The sequence below is a fragment of the Chamaea fasciata genome, unplaced genomic scaffold, assembly GCF_029207755.1.
Source record: "Chamaea fasciata isolate MVZ Bird 193981 ecotype frontalis unplaced genomic scaffold, bChaFas1.0.hap1 SCAF_13, whole genome shotgun sequence".
NCBI classification, from domain to species: Eukaryota; Metazoa; Chordata; class Aves; order Passeriformes; family Sylviidae; genus Chamaea; species Chamaea fasciata.
The window spans coordinates 9,670,264-9,690,958 of NW_027094098.1; the positions used below are offsets into that span (position 1 = coordinate 9,670,264).

The 20,695-nt window shown below is 43.6% G+C and overlaps 1 protein-coding gene across 2 annotated transcripts in view; it reads left to right on the forward strand.

Annotated features, from left to right (window-relative positions):
* The window catches only part of MGLL (monoglyceride lipase), a 60,860-nt gene that overhangs the window by 27,579 nt on the left and 12,586 nt on the right, over positions 1-20,695 (forward strand). For both annotated transcript variants that reach the window (XM_066195740.1, XM_066195741.1), the window contains exons 4-5: positions 16,721-16,857; positions 18,376-18,486. In XM_066195740.1, the coding sequence (XP_066051837.1) occupies positions 16,721-16,857; positions 18,376-18,486 (248 nt within the window). The remainder of the gene's footprint in view (positions 1-16,720; positions 16,858-18,375; positions 18,487-20,695) is intronic.

The following is a 20,695-nucleotide window of genomic DNA, read 5'->3' on the forward strand; positions in this document are numbered from 1 at the left end:
TGAATGAGTGGTCCAAATAATCAGGAATAAAACTTCCTCTTTTTGGAAAAGGTTTCAGTTTGGTGAATTTGAGAAACCAAAGGGGAAATAGACCTGACTGAACTCAGCTCATTTCATCTTATAATCTGTTGTTTTGCTCTTGTTATTTCAAGATTCTGTGCAGTTGTCATCTGTACTCAGTCTTTACCTGGGTAAATTAATCCCCAAATCAAGGGTCAAATTCTGCTTTCCCAGCTGCACATATAAATCCAGGATAACCCTGTCACTATGTCAGAAAGCAGGTTCAAGCTGCAACTTGTAATTGCATTTCTTATTAGTGCAGAAGGGCTGGCAACCTCATGCAATGTTTTCAACAGCTTACTTGCTCTCCCATAACCAGCTCTGCAGGCTGTAGGCGTACGTCTGCATGCAAGATGCTTGAGGGTGGAAGGACAAGGACCAGATGGTTATTAGAGCTAAGACTGAGAGAACAGATCCTCTCATGTTGCCAGCTATGTCTGTTATCTGGGGCTACTGGACAGACATCAAACTTGCTTCAAACTTTGCTCCTTTACTGACTTCTGTGACAGGACATTAGTTCATATCATCAGGGACTTTGACCTCAAAAAGCATCAGACAGAGGAATCTGTATTCTTTAAGGGAAAGAATAACAAATCAATGTTGCATATAATATCAGTGGACCTTTTTCATTAATGGTGAGGATGATGGGATGGAGAGCACTTTCAGCCAGTTTTCAGGTAGGAAATTGAGCATATGAGGGAAGGCTGCTATTCACAGGAACCTTGACATGTGGAAGAAAGGGACTGGCAGGGACCTCGTGCAGTTTCAACAAAGGGGCTTGGGCTGTTCTGCAGCTATGGTGGAGTAAACCCATTCAGCATTAAAGGCTGGTCACTGAATGAAAGGAAAGCAGCTTTGCAGAAAAGAACCTGGGGATCCTCGCAGACAAGCTGAACATAGGTCAACAGTGTGACCTTGTGGTGGAGAAGGCCACCCCATACTGAGCTGTATTGAAAGATTATAGCCAGCAACCAAAGAGAAGAGATTATTCTCTTCCATTCAGCATTTTTGAGACCACATCTGAAACACTGGGTCCAATTCGCTCCCCAGTAAAATGAAAACATTGACATACTGGACCAAGGCCAGAGGAGGGCTGTCAAAACAATTAGGGTACTGCAGAACAAGAAGTGCGAGGAGAGGCTGATAAAACTGGGATTATTTAGCCTTGGAAGAGAAGGAAGCTTTAAGAAGCCTTATTTAGGCTTAGAAGAGGGGATCTTGTTGCTGTCTACAAGTCTCCAGTGGGAGCATGTGGTGACAGCAGAACCAGACTCTTGGAGGTGCCCAGTGATGGAATAAGAGGGAAGTGACATGAGTTGCAGCACAAGAAATCCAAATTATGTACAAGGAAAAATGTTTTCACCATGAGGGCAGTCAAATGTTGGAGCAGCATGCAGGGAGGTGGGGACATCTCTAGCTTTGGAGATATTTAAAACCCACCTCAATAAGGCCCTGAAAAACCTGGTTGAATGGGAAACACTTTGAGTAGGGGCTTGAACTACATAATCACTGTATGTCCCAGCATCAGTTATTTTTATGAACTGAAGAGGATCCTAGCTACTAGTATTTGGGATGATGCTTCCAAAAATAAAACACAGAGGGTTTTGAAATGGGTGGAAAAAATGACCTTCTTAAAAGCAGTCTTTAATAGTACCTACAGTTAAAAACAGCTTCATCTTCAAGGAGATGCTTTTTGACATTTTTGCAATATGAGAAAAAGAAAGTGTATTTATTTCCACCTTTACAGGGACAATTTTCCCATAGCAACAGTGTTTCATTAACGTGCCTAGCTTTCCTATTGTTTGTCAGATATGTCTAATTTGGATGAAGTTGTTTCAGAAGCTAATTACTAATGATTCCTCACCTACAAATGCATCTTCATACAGGTGTGGACTTTGTCATCCTATTGAGATACAAATGACTGTTCCAAGTTACTGAACAACCTTTGAAAAGTAAAGGGAAAAAAATGTACTTTGTTTATATAACTCCAGTTGGATTAAAACATTATTTGGGTTCCTTCAGTATCTTTTTAGATAGATGACAGGAGTCAAAGAAGCACAGTCCAGCTCAGATTAGTACCTGTTTCAGCCCTAACCTGGAGAAAAGCCTTATTAAGGAGTGTGGTGTGCAAAGAAAGCTCTTTGCACGAGCAGAGGCAAAGGACAGGCAGATTTACAAAGAGAAGTTAAACATATAACCAGTAAATAAATGGCCTGAACCTGCCATTTGTCTTCATTTCTAATGTTCTTTGTACCTTGCCTACATTGGAAACTCAGAATAAAATCATTCTTGTTGAACTGAACGGTAACAGTATCAGGGGAAATTATTCACTAAAGCAGCAAAACTTTCCAAAACTTACAGTAAGAGAATGGATTTTCCTTATAACCTCCTTCTGAAGTCATGGGAAGGCTCACTTAAGCTGCATGCGTTTGTGTGTTTTGATCAAAACTGTGGCACTCAGCCTGTTTTTCACCAAAAGTTGCAATTAACAGACTCCCTGGGCCTACTCCAGGCATACCTACCACGTGTGTTGGCACGGTGTGAAATGCCAGGAGCTGGTGCAGGGTCTAGGCCAACTCCAGGCTCCTTCTGAGACATCAGCCTTCCACAGCTTCCTGTTCCTTCATGACCCAAGCTCTTGAATTCCAGAGCTCCACTTGACAAGATAAAAATGCAGAAGCAGCCCCTATACTACTTTTCATAGTTTGTAGTTCTAGTGTTTGTTGTTTATTTGCTCATTCATAAAGTGTGGCGTGTTGTTCCAGAGCTGGAATGTCCGATTCCAGCTGGTGGATTTTCTCCCTGCTGATTTTCCTGGGAGTAACTCAGTTTGTTACAGACCATGAGCAGACACTTTAAAGGATTTTCAGAAGTCCTAAAACTGATAGACTTTTTTTAATAACAAAAGATGAAGAGGTTTTTTTATAAAACAGAATGTTCTCTGTCAGTGCCTCCAAAGAAGTGCATATTTCAGCAACCAGCCAAAGAAGGAAAATAATCACTGAATGATAGGAAAATGAATCCTTTGTTGATTCACATATTCAGGTTGTTCCCTCTTCAATAAGTCCAACTGTTGCAGAGAAACAGGTTTGGTTATGCAATGTCTGGTGGATTTAATTTAATCGTGCTTCTCCTATTGCACTTTCCTTTTGAATGTAAAAGAGGTCATTTATTTGATTATTAAGACATACTCTGGTTAGTAGCATAGGCAGGAAGACACTTCCTGAGTTATCTAGACATTTGTTCCTGCAAACAGGATACTTCTGTCTTCTTCACAAGTCGTCAAAGATCAGTTTCTAACCAAGTTTGATCGCCAGCAAGCACTGTTGCTGCTGAGCAGGCTGTTCCAGGCTCTTGCTCCTCTGACTCTTTGAAGGTCCTCACGTTTTGTCCCAGTGTATTCCTGCCCACATTAGGGCTGTATGCCAGTGTTTTTTCTCTTCTCCATCTATTAGTTACCCACAGCATGTTAGTTCAGAGCATTTCTCTTTTGGTTGTCTGTGGAGCTTGGCAGAGCGTTTACATAAACTGCTGTCATTAACTGATGTCTTTCACTTCTGTACCACGCATCCCATGGGCCTTTCCTGGTTCTGTTTCTCCTTTCCTCTTTGAGACATCACCTGATCCGTACTGAGAGCTCAGATGCCATCAGCTTTGCCTCTCTCTCCTTTGGGGATAGTGCCAGTCTGTGCGTGCCCAGCTCAGCACTGAAGCCTCTCGTTTCTTTCAGAATGCCTCTAACTTAAAGCCGTGTTTATAATGTGATTCTTATGTAGTTTGGGGATTTATTTCTTAATTGCTTGAGTGCCACTACACACAGAATACATGCTTGCATCCTCTGAAGGCAGTAGCTAAATGCCACTGACTTCAGTATGACCGGGATTTGACTCATAGGTTTTAAGGTTGTTTTCCTATTTCAGCAAAAACCTAGCATATCTTGGACTATTATTTTGAGAATAAAATACCATTTTAGCATTTAAAGCGTATAGAGAACTATAAAATCATAGCTGGTGCTTTGGGAAAATGATTTCAGAATTTTAGGACATTAACCTTGATAATGGAAAGCCTCTGGCAGTGTGATCCTCTTCACTTCTGAGGCCATTGGTAAAGTAAAGCAAAACATCTGGTTAACCTCTGGTTCATTCTCCAACCCAGACGAGATTCTCCAGCATCCCCGTAACACTCCTTTTGACTTTGAGCCTTCTTTGGAATAACAAAATGAGGATTGTGAAAAGTCTCACAAAACCTAAGGCCATCTGGAAGAAGTCTTACCTGAAGATGTGTGTGGAGCTCGCTTTGAAGTCTTCTGTGCGCTCTGGCAGTGAGGGAGGCAACTGCCAAGGGGGGATTTTGGTTTCATTATGTACTAAGACATCAAATAAGATCAGGATGTGGCTCATTCTGTATCACAGTAGTAGACTATGCAAGAAGGTGTTTGGAAACTGCCACTTGGCTCTGCCACAGGCTTGTCTTGACTCTCAGGAATAACACTTCACCTCAGTATATCTGAGGTTATTCATGAAAATATCTGAATGTGATGTTGACCCACTTCCAGAGAGCTTGCAGTTGAAAAGCCCTGAGCTCCAAGAATGCAAAACCGCTACTATAAATGGTTCTTCACAGGCTGAGAGGAAGATTCAGCCAGTGAATAGAGCAGCTTATAATAAAACATCTCACTAATATTGAAAGGGACGAGACAGAAAAATAAGAAAGGTTAAATTGCACCTGTAAAGCTTTTCCTTATATCCAAATTCTAAGCGCATGCTTTCAGAACTGCTAAGGAATGGGCTGTGGATGGAAAACAATCAATCAGATGTCAGTTAATTACAAGCTGCTTGACTAGTTTGGTAGTTACAGATCCTTTGGTTGAATTTGTCTTCAGGATTGCATCTGGAAACTTGACCACTTCACCAGCAATGCAGAAAAGTTACTGTGTCAGCCATTCTAAGTTATTCTAAGCCTGTGCTTTACGCCATCCTTCATCAGTATTGCTCCATGAATAGGAGAAACCTGTTCTAACCACAAAGTGAGATCTCCCAGAGCATTGAAACTGTTGCTACAGAGCCTGCCCTTGTGGCACTCACGGGTTAATTTCTCTGAAGATACCGTCTGCAGATTCAGTTCATGGGGAGAGCTGTTATACCCACAGCATCTCTAATGCTGGGATTTATTCAGGGCTTGGCAGTACTCTCTAATCTGAGAATTCTTGTTTAGCTACAAAAATAAAATTTAAAAAAAAAAGTGCTGAATTGTAGATGGTACAAAGACTACTGCTCTCAACCCAGATCTCTTTAAATTGGCGTTCTCCATGCTACATTTATTTTCTGATTCTGAATTTATCCAAGACAAAGCCTGCTGACAGATCCTGGCAGCTTTTCTAATGCTACAGAGCGGGCAGCCTGACCCGTCATGGTGCCAAGTTCATGCTCAGCTCAGTAGAGGGCTGGGGGAAGGGAGAGGAGGCAGAGGACACTTCTGAACTGAGCCTGCCTGATACCACCTGTACTTTTGGCTACAGTCCTGTGCCTTTTCATGAACCTTGCACCTCTCCTGCCCAGATTTTGTAGAGAGCTCTCCCTGAGCTCCAAACTCACCCTTGCTGGCTGATTGTGGAGTAGCTCTCATAGCCCAAAACCAGCAAATGGGTCTGTAACCTTCAAGAGCTCAACACTTGTATCTGTGCATTGTTTACTGAACTGTAGACCTGCCAGCCAGGATTCACTGTCTGCTGTCACCCAGCCATGGTTTGAAATGTGTAATAGAGCACAGAAAGCAATAACCTGCTTGTTTGATCCTGGCTTTTTTGGTAAATATATATGTAGTGAGGAGAATTTCAGAGTTGCAGTGTGGAGAATTACAGAGAAAAGGGTATGAAGTGGTAAAAAGCAACTGAAACAATAACTCTGAAACCAACCTCTACCTGTCAAGAAAGGACAAGAGCTTTGCTGCAAGACGAATTTAGGAGAGCTGTTTTCTGCCCTGCCACTTCCCCGTGACTTTCCCCCTGCACCATCTAAATGCCACTCAGCCATGAGCCAACTGGCAACATTTATACTCTGGCACAGTGGGCAGGACTGACCCACCCAGGAATGTGCCCTGCCAGACCTGCTTCATCCGGAGGTTATTTTCCTTAATTATGTTGCTCCCGATCAGATCTGTTAGGGTTTGAATGAGCTACAGCTCTGTGCGGATATACCCTGCTAAAAAAAAAAACAACAAAAAAACCCCACCAAATTAAAAAGGCCTGCCCTTATTTCAAATAATCCACCTGCTGCTCACCCATTGAGCTTGTGCAAAGTGGGTATAAAAAGCTCTCGGCTCTGGGAGAGTGGTATTTCCTTCGTGCCTTGTCAGGAACAGGGACAAATCCCATCTAATGAGGGTGGCACTGCCATGTGGTAATACGAAGGAGTGAATCAAAAAGCAAAAATCTTTTTAAGTCTGTGGGAAAGCTACCTTTGGACAGGCTGATTGAGAACTGGAAGTGCAACCCATGGAGAGAGCTGACCCTGAAAGAAGGGCCTTGAGATCACAGGTTTGTTAATGATCTTTTGGCAGATTAATTGGTAAAACACCTTACTGGTATCCTAGAACATGAGCCACTCTTTTTAGAAACATTATTATTCATTTGCCAGTTGCTTAAAAATTATATAACCAACAGTTCTGTGCCAATGTTGCTTTGGAATAGAGAAATGCTGTATTCTGGTGCCAAGAATCTCACAGACTAAACAGAACCCACTGGGAGCCCTTGCTCTAGATGGGAACTTGTGTTTATTTTAACATGCAAATAAATCAGATGAAAAATGGGTCTTCTAAATTCTTTTTGGTTTTGTTGTTATTGATGTGGGTCCCCAATGGGTCGTCTGCATGGAGGGGAACCTTTTGAAGAGAGCTTGAAAGGAAGTTGTGTCCATCTCCCAAGACATTTGTCAGCAGCATGAAGGGGATTTTTACATGATCCAGCTTTCATCTTCTTTTCTTCATGATGCCTAAACTACTGTTGGCAGGGAGGAATTAGGTCTGTCTTTCCCAAGATTAATTGATTTGATCGTTTACTCAAGCACAGAAGTACCCAAGGCACACATCTGGATTTTGCCATGTCAGCAGCTGGGTGGATGCTGCGGCAGTGTGTGGGGCAAGGGTCCCTGCTCAGCCACCCAGGGTGGGGTCATTCACTTGGAGCAGTCTTCAGCAGGGAACAGTCAGGAGGGTTGTGCACGCTCTCAGGCTGGGCAAACTGAACCATCTTTAAGCAAACAGAAGAGCAAGAAATGAATGGCCTTTGTTAAGGAAAGAAGTGGAAATGTTTTCTAGTTGAACAAGCTGTCATTTAGGACTTAATAGCGTGTGCGTGTTGGAGAGCCAGCCCACATGCCAGCTGTGCTTTGGGAATAAATGGGCAGGGAAGGGGAAGGGGAGTGTGCAGTTCTACTCCAGCACTGGCTTTTCCATTGAAAATCCTGACATTTTGAATTGGTGCCCCAGCTGTTTTAAAACTGGAACTTGAATCAGAAAGTTAATGCAAGTGGATTTTCATCCTTGTTTTCAGCTAGGAAAAAGTACAGTTTGCACCCTTGTTTTTTAATTTATGGGATTTAAACAAAAGAAGAAAATTATATATGTTTTTAAAGCTAAAATAAAATGTCGAGGGAGATACCCCTTGGCTGCTTGCCTCTTCCACTGAAGGTGAAACCCTAGCTACCATTAGTGGTATCTCAAGTCATACATGGGGATCAGAAAAAAAGCTCTTCTCTGCTCTTAGATCAGCAGCATATAGTTCAGATGAGCTTTGAGACCCTGGATTAACTCCAGAAAAGTCCATGCATTTTTTTCTGCAGTATCTGGGCATTGATACTGGTTCTATGTCATGCCAGAATAAGTCTTTGAAGACCTACTCCATTACTAAACAAAGTTACCTCACTAATACTTCAGGAAATTATGTGTTCCTTATGAAAGAGAGCAAAATCACAATGCAAAACTGCAAGAATAACAGCTAAAAATTATGGTGCCTTATAAAAATTATTATAAGGCCTAAATAAAATCCCTTAGTTAGTGCTTGATTAGTCAGTGCCTCTGACTCCTTAGAGCCACTGTAAGTTGTGCTTCGCTGATTATATATCTTATACTGTGTTGTGATCTTCATCCCATAGGAGAAGAGATTAGACAGGAATAATTTCATTCATCAGCGAAAGAAACTCTTTTGCAGAGGAACTCAACAGCTACTCAGCCATCTACAATGGCTCTGTGCAAACCACTGATCGCCGTAGCCTGGTAGAAAGGAATTTTTCTGCCAGCTGTCTTCTGCTTTTATGTTCTTAAGGGCTGGCTTGGGAGGTGGCACTGCAGAAGGGGCTGAGGAAGAAAGTGGAATACTGTTGTGAATGTGCTTTGTGGAAGAGGAAGTGGGCTCCTTAGCTTCACCAGCCACGCTACAGCAGCTTCCTGATTTTGTGACAGCGATGACAAATCTGCCCCGCCCCAGGTAGTGTGGGAAGTGATGGTGGCATGTGCCGATTTTCATACTGTCTTGGCCCCTTCATCTCATGGCATCCCAGGAGATACTTAGGTTTCTAGCCCGGCCACAGTGACTGGTGTTTGTAAATGCAGCTCCTTATTTTGCAACACACTCAGATGGGTTTTTTCAGCATGTTTTCATGAGCAACATAATGTTCCAGGAAGACTTTTAAGGAACTGTAGTTCAGAGCCAAATTCAGCAACAGCATTAGAAATGGGCAAGTCTTCTAAAGCCAAAAGAACCATGTTTGTATCCATTAGAGAAGAATTGGCTCTTAACATTGACAGAAACAGTTTGCCTTGTTGGCCAGAATTAACGACTCCTCTGATGTGTACCAGGTCATTTTGTTTGTCATTCCTGGAGTACAGAAAAGATTTCAAATGGCTTTAGCAAGATGATAAAAGATGGAGTGGTTCTCGGCTCCCTAGCAATAAGGCACAAATAATTTTAGTATGGAAAATTGACTGTTGCTTTTTTTTTTCCTAACCAAGACAACAAACAATATATCTCTGTGTGCACTATTCTAAAAATATCTCATCTCTGCAAATGTGTCTCTGATGTGGGAGGAGAATGCTTTCAGTTTGCTGCACTCTTTGTGTGAGGCAAGTGAATAAAAACTACCCAGCAAATGCTGAAAGGAAAATTATTTTCCTAACCTTGGAAGGGAAGAGGGAAGCTGGTGGACTTGTACCCTCGGGACAAGGCTCTCTTTTGGTCTGAGAAAGGCAGAATGCACCTATAGTTCTTAGTTACATGCTTCATACATAAAACACCCAGGGTAAGAGGTAATTCTGTTGGGTACCATATCTAGTGGTTGTGTATGTGCTGTGTGGGAAAACCCAGTGTGTTCACTGCACCTCTGCTGGTGATGCCAAAGAAGAGATGCCCAAGGACTACCCAGATGTTGGTAAGGATAAGCATATGTTAAGCTCTATTACAGGTTCTCAAAGAACATAAAAGTGGAAGCAGTGGTGGGAGAGGATCTTCTCCTTTTAGTTCCTGAAAGATGGTTCCCATCTGACGTGAAAGTAATCTTCCTGGAAAAGACCATAGGCTAGTGTCAAACTGTTTTTTCTTCCAGTGGAAACCAGAGTGTGGGAGAGGATGAGAGTGCACAGCTAAGGCTCAGTCGTTTGGACACTGAGACAAATAAGCACAGCAGCTGACCTGGATGGCAGCTTGATCAGAGTCAAGGGACCGTGACCTATGTCCTAAATCCTAGGACAGCCTACCCTGTTTTCTCCTGGCTCACGTGTCTCTGTCCTGATGCAAATGTTCTCCACATGCAACAAAACAAAGAGTAGGTACAGATGGAGGGTAGAAATTTCATACTGCCCTCTGTGCATCAGACTTGATTTGGTTGAAGAATGGAAAGAAATTGGGGAAATCAAACTAGAATAAGCTCCCTCACTGGGATAAGTATGTTCTGAGGGCAAGAAAGATGCTTTGTTGAGCAGGAATCTGCAGAGTGATCTCTGAGGTGCTTCCTCTGTGTATTTGTTCTGCCAGTGGAACATTTGCTTTACATGTTACTGACAATACAGGCACGGTCTGTTGACTTTTCCAGATGTTGATTGTCCTGATTTGAAGCTTCTTCCTGTTGTTTTAGTTGTTTGTGTGCCTGAATAGTGAGTTAGATGTACTGCTTGTTAAACAAGTAATTAAACATTGAGAGCTTTGAAATCCAGTATGTTTAATTAATGAGCTTTGCTCACTTGATGAAAAAGATGTGTACTTAAATCATTACAAAACAAGTATAGTTTTTTCAGTCGTGAACTGTTACGACAATTTGAAGTGTTTACTAGTTCATTAATAATTTCTTCATTAAACCCTAAAAAATCACCGAGCAGAAAATCAAGGCTTCACAGAACATTTGCTGTGTTGCCTTGTGTATTATCTTCCCCAATTTCTCCATTCATGTGCTTTCTCCAAACTCCTCCTCTGCAAAACCATGCTGCCTTATATGCTGGGATTAGAGTTAATTATTACTTTTAAATCTTGCTGTACCTTGGACCAAGGTCTGTGGTGACGCCCTGTGGTGCTAGTGCTGTACAAGTGCCAAAAAAATAAAACAAACAAACAGGCAGTCCTTGCTCAGAGGAATTTCAGTCTAGCTCATAAATACAGACATCAGCTGCAATGCCTTGTGACACACTTCATTAACTGCTGCACTGGCTGCTAAAGCTAAAACACTTTGGAAAACTGTATCTGCTGCATCTTGTGCTTGAAGTGTTATCCCCAAGTCTGAATGCATTTTATTAAAGGCAGAGAGGAAAGCAGAGGCAGGCAAGAGTCAATGTCTCCCAGTCTGTGGAGTTTGGATATTAAAATGAGCTGCTGAAGTCGTCCTTTCCCATTGCACTGGAGTCTCAGGATAGGTTGGGGGCCACCATAGTGAGGTGCCCACCTGAGCAAGCTGCCACAAGCTCAGGAAGATCATGGGAGAGGGTTTAGGCCGGCACATTAGACCTTGTGCACCATAGGAACCATCCACATTTCTGTCACTGGCATCTCCCTCCTGTGGGCTCCAGACCAACATCATTCCTCTGCGTGGGCCACCTGCAGAGGGAAAGCAGCTATGAGAATTTTTAATTATGTAGGTTTTTTTCCTAAACCAGACAGCTGAACAGCAAGCAGGACACAACCATTCTCATGTCGCTTACCAGCAGCATGACCTGTGGTAAGGTGAGAGCTAAAAAGGGTGAGGTAAGCTCATCTTCCCACATCACAGTGTCCAACACCGGTGAGAGGTCCATTCCATCTCCAATTTTTGGCAGAAAATAGAAGAAGAGGACTTCAGGAATAAAACTAATCCTTCCAAAAGCTCATAAACACATAATAGCTTCTTTTCTAAAAGCCATTTGTGCATTTGGTTGTAATGGACCTGTCAGATTCCAACAAGGTTACTGATGAACACGACAGTGAAAGAAAAGGGTCTTCAACCTGAGCTTGGCTGTGGGCTCTAACAAAAATCCTTCCTCTGCACACCACTGTCTGTGCTGTAACTAGCTGCTGCCCACTGCTGCTGCAGTGCCAGTGCTAAAGCAGCAAAATCACCTTTTCTGGCCTACAACAGCTCTTTGGGAATCGAATCACATCATGTTCCAGCTTATTAAATCAAATGCTCCAGCACCAAGCCTTGCAATGGCCCCTCTGCCATCATTAAGACATTTCTTTCCAGTGTGGGACTCTGCTGTACTGGAGCTGCTCCTCAGCTGTGTCTGGGAACCATTGACTTCACAGCAGTGGCACATCTCACCTTTAACCACTGAAAACTCCTGCTGCTCCTCTGTTAGTGCCATTGCAATTCAAAATGTATCTGTACTGAGGGAGTGGTAAGCCCAGATCTGACTCCTGGCTCTGCCTGTTCCTGATTCTCCCACTCTAAAATCTTGGAGTTATGCCTCTAGATAGGAAAACAGATAGTGTTGATGAATCCTGAGGCAGGAGTCAAGCCCTGCATTCCTCCTGATTGTTTCTACCATCAGTTGGCCAGGGAGAACATCTCATCCTACAGTGGTGGTGTCCTCACTACAATAAAAATGGATCCAAATCATCCCCTTTCCCCCAAAGCTGGAAACATCAAAATATGTGAAAAGCCAAGATACAAATTCTTCCTGAAAAATTATTGTTCCCTAGGCAGATTTCTCCTGTCCTCTCTCTTTGTTTTATGGCTTTTCCATAATAAATAGGGGGCAAAGGCTGAAAAAACAACATGGTGCATTATTTCTGCTTTCCCGTGACTGTAAGCTTTAAGGAACAGCACTGAAATTGGTGAATTTACAGCACCATAGCTGAACTCAACATTTAACCTGCATTCCCATCCCCTTATTTTCCATAGCAAAACGTGCCTTCTGAAGGTTGGAGGGTCGATTCAGTTATTACCTGAGCATCCAGGGTCAGGCTCCGCTTTTGTCAGGAGGATTGAGCACTTGGAAAGAGAAACAAATATTTATAGTGTGTGGCTGTTGTAAAAGTTAGTGTTTAGAAGAAAAGCAGTGCAGGTATTGGAGGGTGGACAGGGTGTGCTGCCACATTCACCCATCCCCGCAGTGCCTCCAAGGGCTGGCTGCTGAGGCACCCCACAGTGTGCAGACACAGGTACTGCCAAGCTCTCCTCTCTGCCTAATATTCTGCTTGTCTTCTTTACTGCATTTAAGGACAGATTTTTTAAGCTCTGATGTGGCCCCACAGCCCCAGCGAAAAAGCATCGTGCTGCTTTAGATCCAGCCCAGTTCCCCTCATCAGAATGAGCCTGCCCAACAAACCCAGAGCTGCTTATTTTTTCAGGGAGTTCCCATTTGGCTTTTAATGAAGGGAAAGGAGTGTCAAGTTGGACTGTGCTTTTTATTCACATGTTTTTCAGCGTATCTCAAATCTGACCAGGATGTAATCTTTTTTGAGGCATGTGAGCCAATGTCAGCTGAAGACCCTGGCTGCTTTGGAGTGGTTTTCAAAAGCAAGCCCCACAGCATGAGAGAATTTGGAATTTGAGGAATGAAGGGAGTTGTAGAAGTATGCATTTCTAGGGTCACAGTATCTGTTATGCAGGCAGAGTCGTACCTCCGGGGTTATAACAGACTCCCCAGAGAACTCACACCCTCAAATACTCCATCCTTGAACTCTCAGCTTTGTCTTCCTGTGCAGGCAGTCAGTATTATTTTATCCAGAGAGATGTGTAGTTTTGGAGGATCTATAATCATTAAAGTGGAATCATGCTCTGAAGTCATTCTTTCTGACAGGACTGACTAAGTTGTTGTTCTTGACTCTAGTGGCAGAGCCACAGTCTGAGCATACTCATGCCGAAAATAGAGGGAAGAATTTAATAACTATGACATATTGGGCCACATGATCACGGCCTTTGTTCAGACTTTTGAGCAAAGTATGTTATTCTGCATTGGTGTGTTTGGTTGGAAATGGATGCTTAAACCTCCTAATTCTAGATTTGCACCTTGAAAATATGTGGTTTGGATTCTCACTTTTAAAGACTCATGGAAAGGGGTGCCTGCAATTAGGTCAGTACACACAACCTGAAACGATCACTGAGCCACTGCACAAACACAGTACTAGCAGTGAACCACACAAGCTGGGTGTGAAACCAGACAGATGTGAAACAGTTTAAAAGGTTTTGGATGCTGAGTGTGCCGTGGGGATGAGCACCAGCAGTCTCAGCTCTGTGGACTGCACCTCACACTGCCCTGTTGAAACCAGGGGCCCCTGTGGGAGTGCTGCAATGAGGAGCTCATGGAGCTGTGATTCTTGGGACACTTCTCTGTGGTCACCCTTGGCATTGTGTCACTTGGGTGCAGAGCAGTCTCTGGTTAGTTCCACTTGCTGAGGGAAGGTGGCTCTCCTCCTCTTGCACCCACTGTTTTGCCACTGGCACTGTGGAATCACTACCACAGATTCATTCCCAGCAAAACCCAAAGGTAATAGCTTTACATCAAGGATGAACCTGACCTTTCATTCTTAATAGCTCTAAAGGCAAAAGATCAGAGAAAAACATGTCAATATTCTTGACTATTGATGTCTGGTTGTGCAAATATCTTTCATCTGATAGAAGGGGTCTTGGTTCCTCACCCTGAAGCTTTGTCAGCTGGGGGATTCAAACTTGCAATATACTCATTCACTGGGGGAACAAGTTTGGTTTCTTGGAGGGGAAGAACAGAAAATATTAAAATGAAAGACCACGACCTAGCAATGCCCACTGGCTAACCTTGTGCAAGGGGCAGGGATAGTGTCAAAGCAAAGATTTGCATGGCTTTCCTGTCCCAGAGGTGCAGACAAACTGCTGCTCAGGCTTTGCTCTGTGCCATCTGAGTGGGGAACAAAAGTTTAGTATTTAAAACCAGGGTTAAAAGGGGGTTATTATTAAATTTATTATGAAATTATTTTATTAATAAAAAACCCCAAAGCCTGGAAAAATTCAAAGAGGAATTTGTCATAGCATTGGCACAGGTATTTCTTGGATTCCACAATCATTACTTTGACTGTTACAAGCAGTGTCACTGTTATGTGGTAGGAGCAGGGGTAATTCTCCGCACTGAGAGCCAAGGAAGCTTTCCAGACTTGCCTCTGTCTCATCCAAAAATAGACCAAAGACTCACAGTTCCAGAGCAAGGAGTCATGGCCCATTTACAGACCTGGACCACGGGGGTTTGCTGTCTCTGCTTGCTCCGCTGTCTGAGCATGGGAGAGAAGGAGAGACTAGAAGAAAGTGAGGCGGCACTGGAGAAAATAAAACCTGAAGTGCAGAGCTCTGTAAGGGAAAATGTTCCTCTCTCTGGACTGTTCAACTCATATTAACCTGCTACATTTGGAGTTGAATAGTTGGCAGAGATAACACATTTGAGGACCATAAAGTGAGTGGACTGGATGTGTATAAAAGTTGTAAAAAGCTCACTTTCTATCTGTAACAAAAACCAGTTTAAAATTAATAGTTCCTCTAGCCACACACATGATTTCCCTTCTGGAGATTATAATGACTCGTATTTTAATTTGCTCTTTGATTTGTTTCTGGTCACTGATCCGTGGAGGATGCTTGCTGCAGCATATTTTAGCAGGAATTGGAGTGTGTGCATGGAAAGCAGAATTGGTAATACGTTATTTATAATAGATCAGCAGGAAATGTATGGGGTTTTTTGACAGCCAGTGTGGCTGATTGCAGCCTTCACTGCCAAAAGACCCAGCCACAGAGATCACCTGACAGGACAAAAAATCAAGTTTGGGGTTCAGTTTTTCCTAGATGGAGTGAATTTAGTCCAGCTTTTTATTAGAAGTTCTGCCTAATTTTCAAGGTGATTTTTTTGGGTGGCTTACAAAAAATTGAGACCTACTGATTTCCACTGGTATGACCACTGCCAGCAGACGGAACTACCTTTATGGCTGTGTCAGCAGTGCTTTTCTTTGCTGATCACTGGAAGGGGAACTATCCAGCGTGTCAACAATTATCAACTTCTCCTCCTTTAACAAGTCATTGTCCCTTTGTGCCTATAAATGTGCCTCAGTGCCCACGGGAGAAGGCCTAAGGAGACACCTCGCAGGAGGGAGATGTTTAAGACCCCCCCATACCCTAACCCATAGGGTGGGATGCATTTTCCCCTTCACAATTTTCCTTAACAACCTGCATGGAACAGAAACAAGCAAAGGGGCTGTTTCTAAGGACAAATCCTATTTCTGATAGACAATAACATGCATGTGTGGTCAGGTAAGCATGCAAACTGCTTCCCCAAGGTGGGATTAATTTCAAGCCTTTGCAAGCTCAAAATTGCCTGGGGCTGTGTTGGTGGTGATGCTGGCTCCACCTCTGCCAGGGATGCCACTGTTCCCATGGCAACTCACCATCTCCCATTTTAATCTTCCCCTTCCCTTCCATTAGGCAAGATAATTCCGAGATACAGAGTAAGGAAACAGTGTCCAGGTGTGGTACAGTTTGCATTAACACTTGTTTAGGAGGAGGATGCCACTGCAGGCTGTTACAACCTCCATCACTTGACCCCTTACCTCTCACAGAGGAGGTTTCCAGCCCACCCTGTGCTGCAGGGTATTGTGAAAAAAAGCAGGAATGTAAAGCCTATGCACATTCAGGGCCTGGAAAAGGCAGTGTCCATAGTCCCTTAAGTGAATAGTAACTGTATATAGTCTTCAGAATCTTTCTTGCCAAAATGCTACACAGCAGTTACAGCTGTGCAGTGAGCCACCAGACCCAAAACATATGATTCCTGAGGCAAATCCCCATTTTCCAGGATACAGTGACCCATCAGCAAGGCTAGACAGGCCTTCCTCACCCTGATATTTGGGGTTGCAAGAAGTAAATCAGTACTCTTGGTTTTGAAGAGTAGATAGAAACATGGGGGAATAGAAGTCCAAATTTAGAGGCCCCTTGCAACCCCTTACATTCTGTGATTCTATGATGGTTTTTTTAGTCAGATATGTAGGCAGGACATACAGGACAGTATGGCATGTGACAGCTTTGTGCAGTTTCCTTTGCATTTCCACAGCATTTTTTTCTGTTGAGAGATGACTGCAGGAAGAAGGTCAAGTTAGAACCAAAACAGTCCAAAAGGCTTATCTCTGCCAGGTCCTTTCTTGACTGTCACCACTGCTTCAAATGATTTAGCTGTGTGCCCTCCTTTTCCCCTGCAGTTGGCCATGGGCAGAGCGAGGGTGATCGTATGGTTGTCTCAGATTTCCACGTCTTCATCAGGGACAGCTTGCAGCACATTGATCTCATGAAGAAAGAGCACCCTGAACTGCCTGTTCTCATCCTGGGGCACTCCATGGTAAGCAGCATCCCCTACCCCTCCCAGCAGCACCCAGGAGATGTGTCATAGTCTGGTGGTACTCATGTGGATGGCAGGAAATAACTCATTCCACAGCAGGGAAACAAAACTACAAGGAACTTTCCCTTCCGCTACATTCACTGACTGATCTGCCAGCATGCAATAACCCCGAGATCTGCCTTGAGTAAAGAGAGTCCTTTACTTTTCTACCCCCACCATGGCCCTAATTAGTGCCGTTTACAACAAGAAGCCTGTTTTTTAACACAATCATTCATTCCCGTGGCTATGTGGTCTCACCAGCTCCCTGCAGCATTGGGCTTCCTCTTTCATTTTAACCAGTAACCAGGAGGTTAAGCCCTCCAAAGCTTTGTGAGCAGCATGGGGATGAAACATGAAAACACCCTGTAGCCTCATTCTGTTAAACAACCTAACAGGAAAATGTACCAGGGATTAAGGCTGCAAAAACAAAGGCACTGATTTGGTGAGCAGATCTGAAGCCTGATTCCGACAGCACGAGCCAAATCCCTTTATTCAAGCTAACAGTATTCCCACTGATGTCATTGATCTGCCCTCTCTGCCTTCCCAGAGGAGAGGAAAATGAATAAGTACTTTGGGAGTTAGTCCATGCTCAGATAAATAAGTGTTCCTGCATAAGAAGGCATGGCATGCTCTGAAGGGCTCCTGCACTCCAAAGGCACTGTAACAAGGAGCAATTTCCCAGTGAGGTCTTTGAGATGCTTCTCGCTGCTCCTCCATTTAACAAGCCCCTGGTTCTCCAGCAGTGTGGAAGTTCACCAAATATTTCCCTTGGCAACTAATCCTCTGCAAACTTTCCCAAGCAAGCCCACTGGATCCCTTCCATCTGCAGCCCTCGCCATCAGCTCCTGTCCTCATGCAGGATGTCTCAGTCTGGCTGTTGTTCAGCTCCAGACGATGGGCTGGGTGTTTGCTGCCAGGCCCTTGGCACAACACTGTGGGGCTGGAGGGGCTGGGGACACTGAGGAGGAGAAAATTTGATTCCCATTAATTAGTGAAGATTTTCACATGCCAGTGGCAGCACTGCTGTTGCCCAGGTTACCCGTGGCGCAGCACATAGCAAGCCTGGCTTCACAGCATCTTCCCAATGCTACACCAGTCTGTCAAGCTGATAAACCTCAACTTATTTTTCAAGTCCCACCTGAACTACCACATCAGACATTTTCTTCTTACTTCTTAGTCCTTTTAAGTAAGGAGGACACAAGGCATCCTAAGGAGCTGATGGGCATTGCATGGAGAGCTGAGTTCAGTGTGACGTGAGGGTTTATAGGATGAGAACAGAAACCAGATCTCTTCTCCCCCACAAAAAACAGACACTTCCAGTGCTTCTACCCCTCCAGCCTTCCTTGCTGACCACGCTGCATTTTCAGTGGGGCAGAAGTAATTGCTTGCTTGGACAAAACCCCTTCCAGTAACAGGATTACTATACAAACAAGATGTTGGCACCTGTATTAAGCTGTGGGCTGTTATTTTGCATTGCAGGGGGGAGCCATCTCCATTCTGACAGCTAGTGAGCGACCCAGTGAGTTTTCAGGCATGCTGTTAATCTCTCCTTTAGTGGTAGCCAGCCCAGAAGTCGCTACTCCCATCAAGGTAAGAGCAAACCCGCGTTGCACATGGTCACCTTGCTCTTCTGCAGAAGGAAAAGTGTTAAGACCTCTGGCCTTGAAATGCAAAACCCTGCTGGGGTCTGAGGCATCCAGATCCCAGTCAATACTTTTCTTCTAAGTGCCTCCCCCACAGTTCTACCTACTTTTCAGAGGGGAAGTGAATCCTGAACCTGTCCAGAAAAACCTATTTAAGCAAGAGATGGGTACTGGTGGTAGCAGACTGTGCTTTCTTCACCTCACCCTGTGGCAGCCCACACAATGCCTCCCTTTCCCTTCCTCTCCTACAGCTTTCTTCCTGACTCATGCAGAGTCTGGTATAGTTGCAACACAGGCTGCTGGCTAAGTCAGGCCAGGGTTATTTTTGACATTTGGGGGATGACCAATTTCTGAACAGAACTAGAGCTCCTGAGTCCCAGAAATCTTTTATGAGCCTCAAAAGAGGCTTCCAGCTAAAGCATCACTGCCCCAGCTGCATCCCCTTTGGCTTGGGGATGGTTCTTGTCCAGACCATCTCTTTTGGTTTGCGTTTAGGCTTTATCCCCCTCCCATTCACATCTGCCTTCCAGAGCTGTTTCTGATCCACAATTGCATTGCCCGGTTTGACCTTCGCCAGGGAAGTTCTGCAAAGCAACTGGGCCTCAGCTCTCTCCTCCTTTTTGCATTTTTAAAAGAATAAACAACAATCCTATAAGAAGCTGGAAGCAAAGGGAAGGAGCAGTTAAACCAGCAGGAAGGATAGAACCTCTCATTCCCACAGGACTCCTTCCTTTATCCTTTCTCCTTAGACACTTCTCCTAGGGCTAGCTTCTTGTTTTAATTTACTTCTAAGCTATTTCTCCTTTTTTTTTTTTTTTCCTTCTGTGAAGAAGGAGACAAATTGCCTCAGCTTTCAGTATAATCCTGTCTCACTTTCTGCTGTAGCCAAAGCCATCTATGGACCTCACAAATCTTTGCAAGCACCAAAAAGGTGCTTTCTAATCACCTCTTTTCCACCGAAGAAAATACATTAAGACCTCTTGCCTTAAGCTGCATGACCCTGCTGAGATCTGCACCACCTGGATGCTAGTCGGTATTTTCCTTCTAAGTGCTTTCCCATAGTCTAATTTTAAGAGGAGAAGTGAATCCTGAAGTCATCCAGTCTAAGTAAACTTACTTAAATAGGAGTCAGAGTACCAAAGTCTGGCTTTGGGAGGCTGGTTACTGATTCTTCATGGGTGAGGCTACATCTGGCATAAGTGTCCCCTGAGCACCAGTGCCCCTGCTTCTTCTTACCTGGGAAAGTGAAAAGGAATAACTATTAAGAAAAAACAATAAAAAGTCTGAATATGAGAGAGACTGTTAGCATTTTCTTTCCAGTCAAGGAAAATAGAGAAATATTGCTATAGCTTTACCTTTTGCTAGATGATAAACCCTTTTTGAAACCAGGACTCACCAGTTCTGTGGGAACTAGCATTACTGTAGTTTGTTTTGTTGCAGATCTGTACCAGATATTGCTTTATTTCCCTGTAAGAAATAAATGCAATGATGCATTATTTAGATAGGAAATCCTATTCTCTAACTGAAGTATTTTGGAGCTGTTTATACAGTCTCTTTCCTAGAAGTCTCTCACATGCAGTATTACAAGAGCACAGTCACTTTCTTTCTCTTTCAAATCTATTGTTGCATCTCAAAACTGATAAAAATTTAATTATTCCTGAAATAGCTCTGCTCTGTCACACTCAGTTGAAATAATTTTGTGAGTTGAAAAGGTATTTTCAAGAGGAAGGATTGAAAACAAGCAGAGTATTCCTGCAAAAGCCACATTTTCCCATAAAGCTGTGTGGTTTTTCCCTCTGAGAGTCAAAAAACATTTCATGGTGATTGTGCTTCTGATGAACAAAGGCTTAGTTTTCCCTTGGAACTGGTATGACTTCTCAGCCCCGGGCCATTTCCCAAGGACCATTGCATTCATCCCTTTGCTAGGGAAGTTTCCAGCTGAGCAAGAATTTACCTTGGCCTGAAGAAAGAAGGCTTAAGACAACAATAACAGCGAGCTAGATGACACACTGGGTCCTTCAGACCCTTTTAGAAATACCTTTCCTGACTGCCGAGCCAGCTCTGGCAGCAGCAGAAGCACAGCATGTTTGCAGGCTCTGTGCAGCAAGAACAAATGATGCTCTTTGCAGAAACACAATTTCACCAGTGCCCTATAA